Source organism: Phodopus roborovskii, unplaced genomic scaffold, assembly GCF_943737965.1.
Source record: "Phodopus roborovskii unplaced genomic scaffold, PHOROB, whole genome shotgun sequence".
Taxonomy (NCBI): domain Eukaryota; kingdom Metazoa; phylum Chordata; class Mammalia; order Rodentia; family Cricetidae; genus Phodopus; species Phodopus roborovskii.
Window position 1 is genome coordinate 11,344,947 of NW_026125059.1, and position 20,337 is coordinate 11,365,283.

The 20,337-nt window shown below is 49.8% G+C and overlaps 1 protein-coding gene across 1 annotated transcript in view; it reads left to right on the forward strand.

Moving 5' to 3' along the window:
* Positions 1–16,433: 16,433 nt before the first annotated feature.
* The window catches only part of Ptgis (prostaglandin I2 synthase), a 36,650-nt gene continuing 32,746 nt past the window's right edge, over positions 16,434–20,337 (forward strand). Inside the window, exon 1 of the mRNA XM_051186006.1 lies at positions 16,434–16,678. Coding sequence (XP_051041963.1) covers positions 16,602–16,678 — 77 coding nt within the window. The 5' untranslated portion in view covers positions 16,434–16,601. The remainder of the gene's footprint in view (positions 16,679–20,337) is intronic.

Here is a 20,337-nt window from a genome sequence, read left to right on the forward strand (position 1 = left end):
AGAGAGGCGGGGGGGGGGGGGCGTTGAGGGGGGGGGAGAGCATCCCATCCTGATCTCAGTGTCAGACAAACCAAGACTTTGCAGCAAGGATGAAGTCACTTTTGTCCTCACCAGTCCTGTGCAAGCCACTTGGTCTTGTTGTGGCCAGCTGTCCCTAACTGAGGTCCTGTAGGCCTCGGTCTGCCTGGCTCTCTGGTCTTACAGAACCTTGGGGCTGTTTCTCATACAGACAACTACAGATTGTTTCAAACAGGCCCTTGGCACAGCTAGACTCTGGGGATCAAACTAGGAGACAGATATATGCTGTTGGCTGTCCTGTGTTTTGAAATAATTTGAGCTGCTATTTCTGGCTTCTCTTCAGTCAGGAGAGCTGGCCATGAGGGCCTGACTCTCTACCCAGCTGGACCGGCTGGAACTGAGAGGATGGGTCGTTTGGGATGGGACATCACCATCCAGTCTTCCACTGTCCTCACCCTCTCCTATACCCCCCCCCCGGCACGCAGGATTATACCACTCCCCAGCAACGTTCTCTGGGAGGCAGAACTGCCCGTCTCTCTTCTGGAGCATGAAACAGCAGGGACTGCAGTTGGGGTCTGCGTCATTGCCACCTTTGCATCAGGGACATACGAGGGGCACTGGGCACAGCCCCCACGGCTCCCTAGTCGGGGCCCCATGCGCAGGGACCATGGCCTTCCTTGCACTGGGTACTCGGCAGGGTTCCTGGTGCTCAGCGAAGGAGGTGGGACTTCTCTGCCTCCATGGAACTCCTTCTCCTCCTTCCTTTCCATTCTGCCCTCCCCTCCCTTCCCCTCCCTCCTTCCCTCCCTCTCTCTCCACTCTCTCCCCCTTCTCCCAACCTCCTCTGGCTTCCTCTCAAGCACATTCCATTCTAGTTTGGAGGTGGAGTACACCAGAAAGGCCTATGCACTGAAGGCGTGGTCCCCCACGTGGGGTTCAGAGGTGGTCTTTGGGAAGGTCACAGGTGGGGCGTGGACCTCATCAATAGATTCATCCACTGGTGGTGCACTCATCAGTCAGTGGACCCCTTGGAAGTGGTGGGAACTGGAAAGTGGGGCCTGGCCGGAGGGGGTGGGTCACCATGATCCCCTAAACTCCCACCCCTCTGCTTCTTGGATGCTATGAACAGACCCCTTCAGTCAGAAGCCACCACCTTGATATTCTGCTCACCACAGACCCACTGTCACAAAAGCTAGCTAAGCTGACATCTCTGAAACCAGCAAGAACCCCTCTTGTTAGTGTCTTGAGAGTTTTGGTGGCAGCGATGGAAAGCTTGAGGTACACTTAGTATGTCCTCTGGGCCATGTCACCCCTCTTCCTGTTCTAACTGATGGGGCCCCTGATCAAACGCCTGTCCCCATAGCTGATGGATATTTCCCACAAAAGCGGAGAGAAGGCATCCAGGCAGCCAACAGAACAAGCCAGGGCTGGAGGGCAGAGCCAAGTGGGCATGTACATCAGCCTGCCACAGGAAGTGCTGTGTGGCCCTGGGTAAGTTACTGACCCTCAGAGGTTTGAGTTCATCTTCTGAAGATCAGGGATAACAAAGGTATCACTTTACAGGGTCCATGTGGGAATTAAATGAGCTATGAAAAAAATGAAGATGCCCTAAGTTCCCAGTTGGAGCCAGGGCTTCTCTGATGGGCCGTTACTCAGCTCTGAAGAGAGTAATGCATGGTGTTTCCTCTTCTGGACAGTGTGTGGCCTTTCAGCCGCAGAAACAAAGCAGATGGGATTCTGAGAGGAGAAAGCAGGGTACAGTGAGGAATAAAGGACTGTGTGTTCCCAGGCAGAGCCCCCGTTCTGAGGCTGGCTGCGTGCTGACACTATCCTCTGACTGTGTGTTCCCAGGCAGAGCCCCCGTTCTGAGGCTGGCTGCGTGCTGACACTATCCTCTGTGTGGCCTCAGGAAGGACAGAGCAGAGGCTGAGTGGAGGTTTGCCCAGCTGTCAGCCTGTTGCAGACGGGGAACATCTGGACACAGAGGCGCTGGGGTGCAGAGGCTCTTCCAGGTCAGTGCTGGGGTGCAGGGGTCCTCCAGGTAGCACTGGGGTGCAGGGGTCTTCCAGGCCAGTGCTGGGGTGCAGGGGTCCTCCAGGCCAGTGCTGGGGTGCAGGGGTCTTCAGGCCAGTGCTGGGGTGCAGGGGTCCTCCAGGCCAGTGCTGGGGTGCAGAGGCTCTTCCAGGCCAGTGCTGGGGTGCAGGGGTCCTCCAGGTAGCACTGGGGTACAGGGGTCTTCCAGGCCAGTGCTGGGGTGCAGAGGCTCTTCCAGGCCAGTGCTGGGGTGCAGAGGTTCTCCAGACCAGCACTAAGGTGCAGGGATCCCCCAGGCCGGCATTGGGGTACAGGGGTCCCCCAGGCCAGCGCTGGGGTGCAGAGGCTCCGGGCTCCTCCAGGGCAGAGCCAGGGCTTGTCACCCACTGGGCATGTGCAGGATGCAGGGCTTCAAACCTCAGAGGTGGGCTTCCACAACAGGGTTGGTAGGCTTTATTTTTTAAATTATTGTATTTCATTTATTTACTGTGTGCTTGTGTTTGTGCGTGCACTCGCCACGGTACAAGGTGGAGTGACTGTCACTGTCCTTCCACCGTGTAGGTTCTGAGAACCGAACTTGTGTCTTCAGGCTTGGTGACCAGGGTAGAATATAAGTCTCTGAGAGCCAGATTCAGTAATTTCCCTGACACGACAGGCCTGAGGTCACCTTCTGGGCAGCCCTCACTCTTCTTACTTGAGGCAACACCAGCTCATCCCTCAGGCCCTCAGCAGATTGAGTGTGGAGCGAGGGGTGTGGGATGAGGGAGGTAGGGGCGAGGAGTATGGGATTGAGGGGTTGGGAATGAAGGGTGTGAGGGTAGGGGTGAGGGGTGTGACGGTTAAGATTTGGAATTTTGAGAGAAAGGAAGAGTTTGGTTTTCTGGGTGTTTTAAATTTTTTATTTTATTTAGTGTATGGGAGTGCTTTGCTTGCGTGTGTGCGTGTGCGTGTGTGTGTGCGTGTGTGTGCCAAGTGCATGCACGTCTAGTGCCCATGGAGGCCACAAGAGGGTATTGGATCCCCTGCAATGGAGTTATAGATGACTGTGAGCAGTAATAGGTGTGGGGAAAGGAACCCAAGTCCTTTTCACCAACAACTTTTAACTGCTGAGTCATGTCTTCAGCCCTGAGACAGACTCTTAAGTAGTGCAGGCTAGCCTCAAGCACACGCAGCTGAGGATACATAGGCGGAAGTTTCTGTCCCACCCAGCCCTGCAGCTGTTTAGATCCAAATAAACACACAGGGGCTCATATTAATTACATACTGTGTGGCTGATGGCTCAGGTTTCTTATTGGCTAGCCCTCTCTTCATTATTAACTCATTCCTATTAATCTGCGTGGCTCCATGTGATCTTGGCTTGCCAGTGATGCCCAAGCCTCTTGCTTCCTTGGCAGGAACATGGCGTCTCCTCGGAGACTCACCTTCTGAGTTATTCTCCCAGCATTCCTGGTGGCCCCACGTGTACTTCCTGCCTGGCTACATCCTGTCTTTCCATTGGCTGAAACAGCTCTATTCATCAACCAATAAGAGAAACATATATTCACAGCATACAGAAGGACGTCCCCCATCAAGGGTGGCTTCAGTGCTGGATTACAGGCATATGCTACCGTGCACACCTGTATGCTCTTCCAAGTTTCCACAGCTGGAACCTGAGGAGTTTCCAAGCCCTCATATCAGTTGATGTACACAGCCCTGCTGTGGAGGTGACCAGCCGGTGGCAGTACAGTCTAATTCCAGCACTCTGGAGGCAGGGGCAGATGGATCTCTGTGAGGTCAGCCTGGTCTACAAATCAAGTTCTAGGACACCCAAAGCTACACAGAGAAACCTGTCTCCAGAAAACAGAAAACAGAACATCCCCAAAATGAGGCAACTGGCCAGGCAGTGGTTCTGAGCTCTCTGGGTAAGCCCCAGAGTGGTTTTCCATGCCTCAGTGGGCCCTCCCCTGTTCTCAGCAAACAGTCTTTCAGATTATGCTTGGCTGTAATGGAGAAGGAATGATCTGGTATCTTTTTTTTTTTTTTTTTTTTTTTTTTTTTTTTGCGAGACAGGGTCTTGTGTGTCCTGGAACTCACTCTCTAGACCAGGCTGGCCTCAAATTCAGAGATCCACCTGCCTCTGCCTCCTGAGTGCTGAGATTAAAGGCGTGCCCAGCTGGGATCTGGTATGTTATCTTGATGCACTGAGCTGCAGTCTAGAGACAGGTGCTTCAGGCCAGCTCATTCCACAATATCAGGGCACTGTCTGCCTGCCTTGCCCTGACCCCACCCAGTTGCCCCCAAAGGATAGGAGGCAGAGAAGATGGAAGACAATTTAATTCCCAGTAGTCCCAGTGGGCATCCAGAAGGATCCAGTCTCTGGACAAAGCTCCCAAAGCGAGGGTTTCCCATAGTGTGGTGATGTTTTGTTTGTAAAGTTTGCCTGAAGATCAGAGTGCAGAGCTAGCACTAATTAGCCATAGATGTAGTGAGATATTCACTCTGTCTGCACTGACCACATCCATTGGGGACAGCTGTAGACGTGACCTGAGGGAACTGGGTCTGGGGTAGGGGACCCCTGGAACTCTCTATCTTCCTGGATGGAGACGAGGGAATCCGGAGACATCCTTGGGACTGGAACCTACTGACGTTCATCTGTCTCTGTTCTAAGTTATTTCTCCCTGAATAAACATCTATTCAGCCTATCTGTTTCCCCCAATCCTTATTATTCCACCATACAAAGAGGCCAGGCAGTTGTGATGCACACCTTTAATCCTAGCACTTGGGAGGCAGAGGCAGGAGAATCTCTGAGTTCAAGGCCACCCTGAGCTATACAAGATTGACCCAGTCTAAATGAGAAACAGAGCCAGGCAGTGGCAGTTCACACCTTTGGTCCCAGTATTTGGAAATCACACACCTTTAATCCCAGCTCTGGGGGTGGGGTGGATGGAGACAGGAGTGATATGGCCGAGCAGATAGGAACATAAGGCGGGAGAAGACAGGATCTCATTGCATTCAGTCTGAGGGTTCCTAGGGACAGAATTGCCCCTTCAGTCTGAGGATTTGGTAGAGGTAAGTCTCTCTAGTGGCTGCTACTCTGCTTTTCTGGTCTTTCAGCATTTACCCCATTTCTGACTCCAGGATTTTATTATTAAGACCAATTAGAATTTGAACTACACCATACTTCCTGGAAAGAGTCAAACAGGGCCCAGGTTCACTAAATTCCACCCGGGAAGAGGAACCCAAAGTAAACACATACCCACTCTTAGTTACTTTTCTGTCATCATGCCAAAACACCAGGACCAAGGCAACATATAAGAAAGCATTTAATTTGGGGCTTATGGTTCCAGAGGGTCAGAGTCCATGGCCATCATGCAAGGAGCGTGGCCATCATGGCAGACAGGAGCTGGAGCAGTGGCTGAGAGCTCACATCTGATTCATGAGCAGGAGGCAGAGAGGGCTGAAGGGGAGAAACTAAGAATGGGTAGCTTTACACTCCAAAGACCCTCTATGCAAATTACATACCTCCTCTAACAAGGCCACACCTCCTAATCCTTCCCAAACAGTTCCACCAGCAGGGGACCGAGCATTCACATGTGTGAGCCTATGGGGCCATTCTGGTCGGAAAACCACCACACCCACTCCCCTGATGTGTGAGTAGGTAAGAGGGAAGGGGGCTCTCGGGAGGAATTCAGGCTGAGTCCCTGCTGGAAAAAACTAACATTTGCTGAGCACAGAAGTGAACCTAGCGTTGGGCTGGAGGACCTCATCCTCTGTCCTCTAGTCCACAGAGATCTGGAGGAAGGACGGGTGCATCCCATTGCTCAGATAAGAAAACTGAAACCCTGATCAGACACCGAGCGGCTCAACTGGAATACATGGGGACTGTGGCTAGCTGGCATCGATGCTCACTCTGTGTCAGGGACTCTGGGTGTCTGTCCTTCAACCACAATCTCGTGAGGGTCTCTCCATTCTCCCCAGCTGGAGCATGCAGGGGGACTGCCTGGGGACTGGAAACTGCTGAGCAGGACACTGAACCTTGCTGCCATTGGAGAGTCCCCAGGGAGCATTGTGGGGACTCTCGGCTTCCCTAGCAGACAGGCGGCATACATAAACACAAGGTTCTGGAAACTTCTTTTTGCCTCTTGCTGTTCTGAATCTTTTGAGCTCCTTCAAGATCCACGTGGCTGTCTTGAAGGCCAACATGAGGCAGACAAGAAGGGAGTCCCTAATGTGATAGAGTTTGGGAAATAGGGCCCAAGAAACAGCCACACGGAAGGCAGTGTCAGGTTGATGTCACTGTGATAGTTGCTTTTAAATGTCAACTTGACACAATCTAGAGTCATCTGGGAAGAGAATCTCACGAGGGACTGTCTAGATCAGGCTGGCCTGTGCCTGTGGCGGGTGATGGTGGGTCTCTCGATGGCCTTAACTGATGGGGGAAGAGTCACCTTGAAGGTGGGAAGAGCCATTTCCTAGCTATGGGGCCATGGGCTGTATGAGGAGAGGAAGCTGAGCAGTGGCCATGCTGCGTTCATTCTCTCTGCTCCTGACTGTGGGTGCGGCGTGACGAGTGGCTTCAAGCTCCTGCCCCCACGTCTTCTCACTGACTTCTCAGGGTGATTTTTTGTTTTGTTTTGAGATAGGGTCTCCCTATGTCTGTAGCCCTGGCTGTCCTGGAACTTACTGTGTAGACCAGGTTGGGCTCGAACTCAACAGAGATCTGCCTGCTAAAGGCTTCTTAGGGTTTTTTCTTTTTCTTTTTGTCACAGCAACAGAATGAACTGGGAGGAGTGGACAGTGTGCAGAGTCATGTGGACACAAGCATAGGGCAGAGCTGTGAAATGCCCTAAGGGGAAGTTTCTGGAAATGGGGAGTAGCAAGCAAAGGCACTTGGGTCAGTGTGAGATTCTAACAGTGCAACTTGTAAAGGTAAAACAGATTCTCTGTGCCACCAGGCTCCACAAAGGACACCAAGGACCAACCTGATAGTGTCTGTCTTAGTCGGGGTTTCTATTGCTATGACAGAACACCATGACTAAAAGGCAAGTTGGGGAGGAAAGGGTTTACTCGGCTTACACTTCCACATCGCCGTTCATCACTGAAGAAAGTCAGGACAGGAACTCAACCAGGACTGGATCCTGGAGGCAGGAACTTATGTAGAGGTCATGGAGGGGTACTGCTCACTCACGTGCTTAGTCAGCTTTCTTATAGAACCCAGGACCACCAGCCCCAGAATGATACAGCCCACCGTGGGCTGGGCCCACCCCCATTGATCACTAATTGAGAAAATGCCTTACAGCTGTTAGTAGTCAGGCATCTGTACTGGCCTGTCCTTGGGGTTCTGACAGGATACGTCCTCAGCTGAAGCCACTAAAACACCACCTGTGCAATTCACTTTGTTCCCTTTTAAAAGGGCCCTGCCCATCTCTCTCCCTCGCCCCTCCCCTCCCCTCCCCTCCTTTCCCCTCCTCCCTCCCTTCCCCTCCCTCCCCCCCTCCCTCCCTGTCCCCGTCCCCCCTCTCTCTCCCTCTCTCCCCTCCTTCCTTTCTTCCCTCCCTCCCTTGTCTCACCTCTCTCTCCCTCCCTTCCTCCCTCCCTCTCCCCCTCCTTCCTTCTCCCCCTCATTCCTTCCTTCCCTCCCTCCCTGCCTGTCTCTCCTCTCTCCCTCTCTCCCCCCCTCCTCTTCTCCCATTCCTGTCCCCAGAGGCTGGTCTCCCTCTCCTCTCCTCACTTTTCCATTCACTTCCCCCCAATAAAAACCCCTCCACCCAAGTTCCTGCCTCATAGTGTCTTTCTCTTGAGCACCGCTTTTTAAAATTGCAACAGCTGGATCTCATGGAGGCATTTCCTCAACTGAGGTGCCGTCCTCTCTGATGTCTCTAGGGTGTGTTGACACACAAAACCAGCCAGTAGAGTGTCACAGCTTAGTCTATGCAGCTTTTGGCCTTTGTCTTATGGGTTTGTGTAGATTTTAAAATCACCATGGGCACGATGGAGAGAAATTCACTTCTTTTCTATATTTACTTTTAATTCATGTGCATCGGTAGTTTTGCCTATATGTATGTCTGTGTGACGGTGTCAGATCCCCTGGAACCAGAGATACAGATGTTGTAAACTGCCATGTGGGTTCTGGGAATTGAACTCAGGACCTCTGGAAGAACCGCCAGTGCTCTTAAAACCTCCGAGACATCTCTCCAGCCCTGAGAAATTAACTTCTTAAATTCTTTTATATTTCCTGTTTGTTTCCTTTTATATCTCAGATTTTATATCAGCTTAAATTGCAAAGGATGTTACAATTACCTTAGGTGTAATTCTGCTGTCCTGGAACTTTGATGCTTTTAGTTGTATATCTCCGCTTGTGGTAGCTACGCCTGGAGGTGTGTCATCAAATAGCGCCTAGCCGCCCAGGCTCGTCTGATCCCGGTTCAACCTAGACAGATGAACACCAGGAAATTCAACCCGATCCTCTCTTGTCCGAGTCACGCCAGAAAAAGAGCGCCTTCCTGGCCCCCTCCGACCTCCTTCCTCAGGTCACCTCCGCCCATAGCTCCACCCCCCAATGGGCGTGGTCAGTGCTACAGAAGGACTACCTCACTACATGTTTCTGCTGGAACATGGGGAAACTGAGGCACCAGGCCAAGGACCCCAGTGCCTGTAACAGTTTAGCCTCACCTCATGCAGAGGAAGCTGTTGAGCCCTAGAGTTCAGCTTCATGCTGGTAGGAGCTTCACTGAGTATGTTCTTTGAAGAGGCCACAGGTGCTGCATGGGTGACAGTGGACAGGACTTTGGATCCTGCTGTGGTCTTATTTTGGAAGCACACTGATTAGTGTTATGATTGGAATGTCCCTGGTAAATGGCCGGGGTAGGACCTGGTTTTGTTTTGTCTTGGCACCATTTTGTAAAGATGTTTTGAAACGAGCATTGGAGACCACTGTCACTGAGGTCTGGGCTGAAGAGTTGCTTGGCTGTGTGACAAAGGAGCTCAAGTTTTGTTTGCAAGAGGTTTCACTTGGTCTTCTGGGACATCTGTGGGCTCATCTGGCACCCTGAGTACACTGGTCTGGCTTGTCCATCTGGGTTTGCTCATCCACAGCACCCGAAGTGGCATCTGTCTGTCCAAACTGAGTTATTTACTTCTTTACTTTGTTGAATCTTAACCCCGCCCCATGGAGACAGAGTCTCTCTATGTAGCCCTGGCTGTCCTGGGGCTCGCTCTGTAGACCAGGCTTATCTCAAACTCGGAGATCCACCTGCCTCTGCCTCCCGAGTGCTGGGATTAAAGGTGTGCGCCACCATGCCCTGCTCAGATTCTGTTTTAATCTTTATTTCCACATTTGAAGAGGGGAGATGGTTTGGACACCTCACAAGATCAGCTGCCTGAGGTGCAGGTGGCGAGGTTGCTTAGTTTTGGTGTACCACTATTATTGGATAGAGATCCAGAAAGCCAAAATTCTCAGCAAACCTGTCTATTTGCATTTAAATTTGAATACCATTTAAAACCATTTATCGAATATTGGGGAGCTCACATGCCATTGAACACTGGAAGAGGTCAGAGGACAACTAGTGGGAGTCAGTTCTCTGCTTCCACCACGTGGACTCCAGGGCTAGAACTTCGGAAGTTAGGCTTGATAGCAAGCGCCTTTACGAGCAGAGCCATGCCACTTACAAAATAAAAGTTCTGAGTTAAAAATGGTATCGGCTATAAAGATTTTGGTAAGGGTTTTCTTCTAGAGTCTGAAAAAGAAATTTACATTTATTTTCTTACTGAGTACCCAAGGGGCACAAAAAATCAAGAGAACACAAAAATATTTTATGCTAATCAAAATATATTATTTGAAATACACCGGAGGAATCCAAATGTAATTGCCTTGTGACATTTTCTTGATCTATGGAGGCTGCCACACATGAGCTTGCTGAGATGTGTAAGTAGCTTGATGCATGATTGTGGAAACGAGATAAAAATCTCTCTAAGTGATGTTCATCAACATTTATTATGTTGCTGTGGGCTTATTTTCAGTATTGTAATTGTTAAGTAGGAGCTTTTAGGAAGGAATATATGTAAGATCATGACTGGTTGGACTGGCAAAATGGCTCATCAGGTTAAAGTGCTTGTCCCTAATCATGAAAGCCTGAGTTCGATTCCAGGGACCCACATGGTTGAAGGGGAAAACCATTTCCTGCATGTTGTCCTCTGAGCTGCATACTCGTGCTATAATTAAAAAGAAAGGAATGTTGGGCAAAAGATGTGGCCTAGTGGTTAAGAGTGCGGCTCTTGCAGGTGACCCAAGTTGGGTTCCTAGTACCCACATGAGACCTCTCACAACTTCCTGTAACTCCAACTCCAGAGGATCTGATGCCCTCTCCTGGTCTCTGTGGGCACTGCACTCATGGGCAAAGACACATGATAAGAAAAAAAATATCCGTTGCAGAAACACATAGAGACAGCTGACCTGAACAAGGAGGAGCTAATGGGCCCCCAGACTGATGGCTGGGAATTCAGCATGGGACTGACTCAGGCCCCCCTGAATATGGGTCTCAGCCAGAAGGACTGAGCAGTCTAAGGGACCTCAGACAGTGGAACCAGGACGTATCCCTGGTGCACAAAAGGACCTCATGGAGGGATAACTGCCTTAACCTAGAGACAGGAGAGAAGTCCTAGTCCCTACTTCAAATGACCTGAGAGATCTACATGACTCCAACTGGATGGCATTGCCCTACATGTGGAATTGGGGTGGGGGCTGGGAGGGGAGGGTGGTTAGGGTGCATGTGAGAGGGCAGAGAGGGTAAAAGTGAGGGAGAGAAGGAGGGAGAGAAGGAGGGAGGGAGAGGGAACTGGGATCGACATGTAAAATAATAAATTAAATTAAAAAAAGAAAAAATATCATGGATGTACATTTGCTGAAGATTCTTTTTATTTTTGTGTGTATGATATGTGTGTGCAGTTGTGTGTAAGTGGGAGACTCTGCTTTCACAGAGAGGTCCGGACATCCACTTCTGGGGGCTCTCAACTGCCTGTATCACCTCCAGGAGATCTACCATTCTCTTCTAGCGGTCTTGGGTACTGCACTCATGTGGAAATTCATACATTCTTCTCACACCCATATACTCATAATTAAAAATAAAAATAAAACCTTAAGGGGAAAAAAGGGCTGGGCTTGGCAGCATGCTTATCATCCCAGCTGGAGAGATGGAGACAGGTGGATCCCTGGGACTCACTGGCCAGGCAGCCAAGACTACTTGACAAGTCCCAGGCATGTGAGAGATTCTCAAATTCAAAGTAGATGTTGTCTAAGGGGTGACACATAATATTGTCCTCTGATCTCCACATGTGTGCGTGCTCAAGCAGGAACACACACATACATCCATACACAAAAAGTTCAGAGACAAAACAAACAACCCAACCAAACCCAAACCCTTAGCCTTTTCCTGTGCCAGAGAGTCTGGAGTAAGAATGTGAGCCCACACACATTAATTAGCCAAGAAATATCTGTGAAGCTGTCAAGAGAGCCACTTGCTAAGTTTAGCTGTGAGATGAAACCCAAGAGCTTTGGAATTGTTTTTGATACATAACACCAGAAGTCACCATTTTTTAAATGTATTTGATTATTAGTGCATGTGGGAGGTGTGGACGCCATAGTGCTCATGTGGCACTCAGAATAACTTGCAGCAACTGCTTTCTCTCTCTCCTTTTACCAAGTGGATCCCAGGGATTGAACTCAGGTCATCAGACTTAGCTACAGGTGCCTTTATCGGCCTAGTCAATTTGCTGGCCCAAATATCAGCATTCTTATGCTCAAATGATCTAATTCTGCCAGGCTGTGGAGACTCATACCTTTAATCCCAGCACTCAGGAGGCACATACTGGCGGATCTCTGAGTTCCAGGTCAGCTTGGTCTATAGAGTGAGTTCTGAGACAGTCAGGACTACATAGAGAAACCCTGTCTCCATAAAGAGCAAGACCAAACAAAACATCTAATTCTATTTGGTCTTACCTTTTCTTACTCTGAGCCAACTTTTTGAAAAAGAAAATCAAATGATTTGAAGAAACGGTGAGGTGGCTACCATTGACCCTCAAGTTGACAGAATCTAGAATGATCAGGTGTGGTGTTTGTGCAGCTGCTTCAATGGCATGCATTGGAGAGAGAGGACCCACCCACTGTGAGTGGCATCATTTCCACAGTGGATGTAAGTGGAGAGGGGAACTGAGAGGCAGAATGTGCTCACCATGTCCTGATTGTGGCTGAGGTGCGCCAGCTGCTTCAGGCTCGCGCTGTCTTGACCGCCATGATGGACTGCACTCTTGAACTGTAGCCCAGGATGAACCCTCCCTCCCTTAAGCTGTTTCTGTTGGGGCATTCTTATCACAGCAACAAAAAGAATCCAAAACATCCAGGGCTTCAGACTTCTGGAATAATACCCTCTTCTAGCAATGTACAGAATATGTTGTCTAGAACTTTAAAGGAGTTTGAAAGCTTTATATCAGTGGTTCTCAACCTTCCTAATGCTGTGACCCTTTAATACAGTTCCTCATTCTGTGGTGACCCCCTCAACCATAAAATTACATTGTTGTTTATGGTGATATGTTATTTGGCAAGCTTTAGTAAATCATAGCATATCACCACAGTTGCTACTTCACAACTGTAATTTGCTGCTATTATGAATCCTAGTGTAAATATCTGATGCAGAATATCTAATATGCAACCCTGTGAAAAGGTTGTTCAACCAAAGGGGTCTGGACCAACAGGTTGAACTTAAGTGTGTGTATGTGTGTGTATGTATGTAGGTGTGTGTATGTATGTGTATATGTGTGTATGTGAGTGTGTGTATGCGTGTATATAAGTATGTATTGTGTATATATATGTGTGTGTGTGAGTGTGTGTGTGTGTGTGTGAAGGTCAGAGAACAATTTGCAGGAGTTGCTTCTCCCCTTCCCTCATGTGCATCTGGCTGACGTTATCTTTAGTTTTTGTTGTTTGTGACAAAGTCTCTCTATGTAGCTTTGGCTGGCCTGGAACTCTCTGTGGACCAGACTGGCTTCCAACTCAGAGATCCACTTGTTTCTGCCTCTCCAGTGCTGAGATTAAAGGCTTGCATCACCATGCAAAGCCATCATCTTCATTTTTAAACACAGATAAGTTAGGCGTGCCTAAGAACTCACATTCTAAGCATGCTGTTGTAATAGTTTAAAGGAGTAAACATTAAACACCCCAGGAGTCCTAATAGGACCCTAAAGTCCTCAGCTTTCTTCTGTTGTTTTGGTGCCCTTATTTTTGAAACTTTGTATCTATTGAAACTTTGGCTACAGTCCTAAAACACAAACCACCGTCAATTACCGGGTGTGATGGCTACTGTGTCAATTTGGTACACCTGGGAAGAGACTCAATCAGGGATGTCTATATTGGGCTAGCCTGTGGCTGTGTCACGAGAGATTGTCTTAATTAATTGATGTGGGAAGACCCAGGTACCATTCCCCAGGCAGGGGAATCCTGGATCATATAAGAATGATGTGTTGATTTGAATGAAAAATGGCTCCCATTGGCTTAGAGAGAGTGCCATTATTTTAAAGGTTTAGGGCCTATGGCCTTGTTGGAGTAGGTGGGGCCTTGTAGGAAGAAATGTGTCACTGGGGTGGGCTTTGAGGTTTCAGAAGCTCAAGTCAGGCCCAGTGGCTCACTCTCTCTTCCTGACGCCTGCCGATCTGGATTTAGAACTCTTGGCTCCTTCTCCAGCACCATGCCTGCCTGTGTGCGGTCATGCTTCCTGCCATGCTTCCCACCTTGATGACAATGAACTAAACCTTTTAACTGTAACCCAGCCCTAGTTAAATGTCTTCCTTTATAAGAGTTGCCGTCGTCATTTGCCGACGTCATGGCATCTCTTCACAGCAATAAAACCCTGGCTAAGACAAATATAGAAATAGAGCTGAGCACAAAAAAATAAATAAACAAACAGGTGAGCATGCAGGCATTTGTTTCTCTCTGCTCTTGACTGTGGGTGTGTTGTGACCAGCTGTTCCAAGTTCCTTCAACATCATAATGGACCTACCTCTCCCCTGAGTGACTGTTTTTGTTTTGTTTTGTCAGGGTGTTTTTATCCCTGCAGCAGAAATGAATCTAGATCAGAGCGTAGCCTGTCACCTTGCCACCACTGGAATTCCAACTTAAAGGTGACCTCAGAGAGAAAAACAGGGAGAAGTTTCTACTGGACAACTTGTTAAAGAAGGGACCTGGGTGGGTCTTGAGACAGAGCTCTGGCCAGGTGCAGAATGCAGAAATAGAAAGGGATTCTTTTCACCCAAGACTTGGTGTTCTAAAAATGTAAGAATTTAGGCTGGCTCAGGGGTTAGGAGAGCATACTGCTCTTGAGAGGACCCAAGTTCAGTTCCCAGCATCCATGCAAGGTGACTCAAAATCACCTGTATCTCCAGCTCCTACAGATCTCACTCCCCCTTTGGGCCTCCACAGGCACTGCACTCATGTGCACATACCCATGCATAGAAACGTACACTACATACACATTTTCTTGCTTTCTTTTTTCTTTTTTTTTTTAAGTAAGAATAGATTCCAGGTAAACAGCCTAAGATCTAGTAGGTCTTCTAGACTCCTCGGATTCTTAATTTTGGTCTAGAAAATAGGCTTCAGGTACAGGCCAATAATGGCTGCTGCTGTCTCCTCCGTGTGGCATCAAATCAGACCCTGCAGTGAGAGACAGATAAGTAGCAGTGTGTTCAGAAACTTCACCAAGACAAAGGAAGAAACTAAAGCCCAAAATGATAAGGGTGAAAGGCCAAACTAGCCTGGATCACAGAGAAATTAGCAAAGAGCAGACTGGCTTGAGCCAGCCCTTCCCAACATAGCTGTGGCTGGGACCTCAGGCAGAAGCAAACCCTCTTCCCACTTGCTGGGCTGCCTGTTTCTCAAAGTATTTGGCTCCTGGCAGTTGTTTCCGACAGGAACATAGCTCTGAAATGTTCACACTGGTCCAATAGATGACATGGCACCTCACATCCATCAAGGCCGAGGAACAGACAAAGTGTTTGTGGGTGCTGTCAGCTTGACTTGTGAACATATAACAGACCCCCATCAGGAAATGGAGTCAACCTGTGGCCCTCGTTACCCTCCTGAAAAGCACTCCAGGGGAGGGCTGACGAAACTTCGCAGCAGAATCTCCTTACTTCTGGCCTCTGCCTCATGGGTGTCTATAAATTTTAAGACTGCCAAAGCTGTGGTGAGAGAGACCAGGTCTTACCCTGGTTCGGCCAAACCATACATAGACCCATTCTCCTTTGTCAATTTATTTTTCCTGGATGTCAGTGTCCGGTAACAAGCTTGGCTCTTTGGGGCGGGGACAAGGACACCAGTGTGGCAGAGCAGAGGAAAGGTCTAGCAGTGATGGGGGGGGGGGCTCAGCAGATTTGCCTGCTCCTCGGGGACCATGTAGGGATGTGGCTATGCTCTGAGTGACAAGGAGCCAGGGTGGGCTCTGGCCATGCACAGGGAAAGTTCTGCAGAAGGCTCTGGTAGCGAGCGAGCGAGCGTGCGTGCGTGCGTGCGTGCGTGCGTGTGTGTGTGTGTGTGTGTGAGTGTGTGACCAGGTGTTGTGAAGCTCAGGCTGGTTTCCAACTCACTATGTAGTCAGAGCTGGCTTTGAACTCCTGATCCTCCCGACACCACCTTCCAAGTGCTAGGGGACCGGTAGCAGGCTTAGCTCTGGTAGGATCCCTTCTGATACCGTGGGGAAGACTGACAACAGAAAATGAGCTTGGAAGCCAGGGGGCAGATGGGGAACAACTTGGGGAATGGTGGGAGCATGAGGAGGTGCAGGGGAAACAAGCGGCAGGACTGTGGTGTGTGTGGGGGTTCAGGGTGTGTGTGTGGGGTTCAGTCCACCCTGGGTCCGCTTTTCATGTCAGCTGGGAGAAAGTCTGCAATCTCCCTTCTTGACAGACACTCAGCCGCTGTCAGGTAAAGTGCAGCCCTGACCATTGGTCTTTGAACGAAACTGCCCTCTAGGCTAAGCCTGGAACGGAGCCCTCCCAGAGTGTGTGGGTGCGTGTGCGGTGTGTGCCGGGTGCGTGTGTAAAGCAGGCGCAGGGCTGACTCCCTCATGTAATATGACCACAGACAGGGTCCTGAAGCCCTGCTGTGAGCTCCACTACAGTCGGGACTGTGGGTTTGGGGCAGTCCTGAGTGGCCCTAGCTCCCGGTGAGGTGGACGGTTCCACAGCTCACACCACAGGAACGAAACACAGGTCAGGGCGGGTGGGGGATGGGCTGGGGAGTGTGGTTTGCAGGAATGAGTCGGAAAGGCTCCCCTGGTCGCTCTGGTTCAGTCTCCTCCTCTCTGCCCCCTCCCATCACCACCGGGAGCCCGCCTCCCCAATCCCCTCTCCTCCCCTCCGCAGCAGCCCCGGCAACCCCTCCCTTCCCGCTCCTCCCTCTCCATCCCACGTTTTCCAGCCAGGCTCTTAAGAGTGGGGGCCTTCAGGGCTGGCTGGACTGGGGATCCTGTGGTCCGGTGTTGGTGGCGGTGACCTGTTGCCACTCTGTAGCCTCACACCCTCGAGCCATGTCCTGGGCTGCTCTGCTCGGCCTGGCCGCGCTGCTGCTGCTGCTGCTGCTGCTGCTGAGCCGCCGGCGCGTGCGGTGAGTGTCCCCGGGACGCGCGTCAGGGTGGAGAAGCATGCCAGGTGAAGACGAGGGTTGGAGGCGTGTGACCCGGGCAGAGCTGCTGCTATTACCCACGCTGCAGCCTCCACGGTACCCGCGCACACTTATCTCTAGACTCACCGTGGCTCGATCCCGAGTGGGTATTCTCAGGATGGACTCGAGGCCCTGCTAGGGACACACTGGTCCTGAGGGATTCCCACTCATGCATAATGTTCCCATGATCCACGACATACCCACCAGCGGAGAAACTGAGGCCCACCAGTCCCGCTGACTGGGTAGAGTCGAACCAGATTCTTGGTCCTTTAAAAGTGTGGTGGGTATCCTTGGAGATTGCCATTTTGGAGAAAAAACTAAAAACTTTTCTTCATGCCGGGGAGTTTAGCTGGCAGTAATTTTTTGTGTAAGGTATTACAAAGTTAATTTGAATCGCAAAAGACCAGCATACATTTGCCCTCTCATTCCGTCTCTTCTCCCTTCTCCAGGCCTTTCCTGTTGCTGGGTTTGGGAGGAACTCTCCAGATTAAAAAAAAAAAAAAAAAAAAAAAAAAAAGGAACAAACAAACCCAGCCACACACACACTATTTCAGACTGGTCTGAAAGTTACAGAAAAGTGGCATTATCCCACTTCCCTTCGGCTACTGCTCCTGCCCCAGCTCACATCCGACATTCTTGTGGGATGTTTGTCTCACTTAAAACCCAGGCCTGGTCCACGGCTGAATTTCAGACGGTGGAGTTCACCGGTCCTCTGGGTTAACTTCCAGGGTCTGTCTGCACCATCAGTAGTCTAGAGTTGTCCAACAGGACATCCCCAGATGTTTCAACAGTGGTTCCCTTCCACAGACTCCAGCTCTGGTATTATAGGGCAGCTTTGGTGTGTGTTTACATTACAGCGCCTTAAAATCCCAGAAAGACTGGGAACCTTACATTTTAAACAATGCTTAACTTGAGTTTTCCAACAGTTAGCTCACACCAGGCACTTTTCCAGGTGAAAGCTAAAACTATGTGTTTGCTTATCTGCCCCAAAAGGAGGGAAGGAAAATTCAAAAGTCATTCTTGTAAGGGGTAGCTGGATGTCCTTATCTGTCAGCTCTTCCTGTATCAGGTCTGTGTTTGCAGCTTGCAGAGTTTTCTTTGCTCACACCAGATGTTAGACGTGACAGATGCTCATGCTCCGGCCCAGGTCACTTGTGGGCTCCCCAGCCCATCCCCCACCCGCCCTGACCTGTGTTTCGTTCCTGTGGTGTGAGCTGTGGAACCGTCCACCTCACTGGGAGCTAGGGCCACTCAGGATTGCCCCAAACCCACAGTCTTTCTGTTCACGGACTTTTTGATTATTATGAGAGCTTTCTTTTTAAATAAATTGTGTGTGTGTGTGTGTGTGTGTGTGTGTATTCACGTGCTCGTGTGGGTGCACACACACATGTGGAGGTCAGAGAGCAAGTTACAGGCACTGGTTTTCTCGCTTTGTGGGTGCTGAGGATCCAACTCAGGTCATCAGACTGGACAGCAAACACCTCTACCCACTGAGTCGTCTTGTGACCCTATTTCTATAGCTCTCTGGGTCTCACATATGGTGCTCTGGTTTGCCTGCAGGGGCCTATGACCTGTGCTATGCCCTGGGGCAGGTAGGACAGCTAAGAAGGGGATGGATTTTATGAGGATGGACGTCTGTCTGGGCTCCAGCCTGTGGAGCAAGTTCGTGTCCTCTGCCCCAGTTCCCAGTGTTTAACGTGATGATGATGATGATGGTGACTATGACAACCAACTATGACAATGACCATGACTGACCATGACGACAACATTGTCCTGGGGAGGGCACACACCTCCCAACAGGGCAGTTTGGGCTGGCTCTTGTCTGAGGATCTGAGAGCTCCTTTATCTTGGGATGAAACTGGTTTTTATACCTTTGGGTGTTAAACAAGATAGTGTTGAGCAAATAAACATGGGGACAAAGCAGAAGTAACCCAGCAGGGCAATTTCTTTTCCAAAAAGGGCAGCACTGTGATCCAAGCCAGGCTAGCAACAGCTTGTCTAGCACCTGACCAACTATCTTTTGGTTCCAAGACACAGCCCTGGCGTGCTGTAAATTCACATGAGTCTCCCAGATCTGGCTACCTCAACCATTTCCCAGTGATGTTTGGCTAGTGTTGGAAGCACATGGTTGGGAAAACTCTAGGCCCCCTCTAAAAACCAGTTTAAAAAAAAGTTATACATAACAATGTCAAACACTAAAAAATCCACTATGGTGGAATTTTGTCCCTGGTGTCATATAAAAATGCGTTGACCTCACTGGCAGTAGAGCCAGCGCTGGCATTTCCTCTGGAGCTCCCATTTCCAAGACCACATTAGACATCCAGTGAGGGAAAGGACCAAAGCCAGAGAAAGATTAGAACCTGGGACTGAATGCCTGTGGTCCAGGAAATTCTAGGAGTGCAGCGACCCTCCAGGACTCAGTGGTTCCAGGAAGTTTTAGCGGTGCTGCCATGTTGGCTCACACCATGTGGTTGGTTGGTTCATGGCCCTCACCATCTTGATGTTGTCACCAGTCAAGATGGCAATGATCCGTGGGTTTACTGTGGGCTCAGCCCTATGATGAAATGAGCCACCCACATGGGGACACAAGTTCTTGTGGGATCCACGCAGTTCATAGGCTCTGTGTGAACTGTCAACTCCCCTCCCCCACCTTTTTTTTTCAGATGAGCATCTAGGTCAGATTAACATTAGGATAGAGCTGCAGACATTACCCTCAGGTGTGTGGGCAAACTGGAGAAACGGAGGAAGGAGTTCTGTGGTCCCAACCCAAGGCAGTGAGTCCCTGTGTCTTACCACAGATTATACTGGAGTAAAACAATAGGATCTAAAGGTTTCCATGTTCCCTGGATTCCTAAGTACAGTCTGTTGCTGGGCTGGGTGTCCATGAAGGAAACAGAACAAAAGGGAGGTGTGCCCAGTGCCTGTAGGGGGCACCATTTCCCTGGAAGCCCATAAAGAAACTGAGCTGCAAAAAGTGACTTTGGTGTCAGTCTATCACACCTGAGCATGGCAGGGCCTGGACTGTTCTGTGACCTTCTTCACACTGGCATAGATTATTTTTCTTTTTAATTTTTGTTTTATGCATATGTGTGTTTTCCCTACATGTATGTCTGTATACCATGTATGTGCCTGGTTCCCTTAGACGCCAGAAGAGGGCATCAGATCCCCTGGAACTAGAGTTACTGATGGTTGTGAGCCACCATGTGGGTGCTGAGAACTAAACCTGGGTCCTTTGAAAGAGCAACAAGTGTTCTAACCACTGAACTGTCTAACTGGTACTGGTAGGAATTTAAGCTCTTGAGAAACTGATTTGTTAAAATAGTTATTTTTGCCACGTGTGGTGCAGCTGCCTGGCACCATGTGGTCCAAGACAGTGTTGGACCTAACCACACAAAGTGGATGGGAGTCATGTTTCTGTCCCCCAAACCTGATCCAAAGTCTCCCGGGTTCTCTGAGGAGAATCCCACACCCAGGAAGGGGAGATGGGAAGTTGCGTGGTTCAGTCTTCCCCTTTGCTTGGGCAAGAAAGACAACGTTGAATGGGACCCTCTGGGCAACTTGGTTCCCCCGTTTGGGGAAATCATTTCCTTCATTTTCCTTTT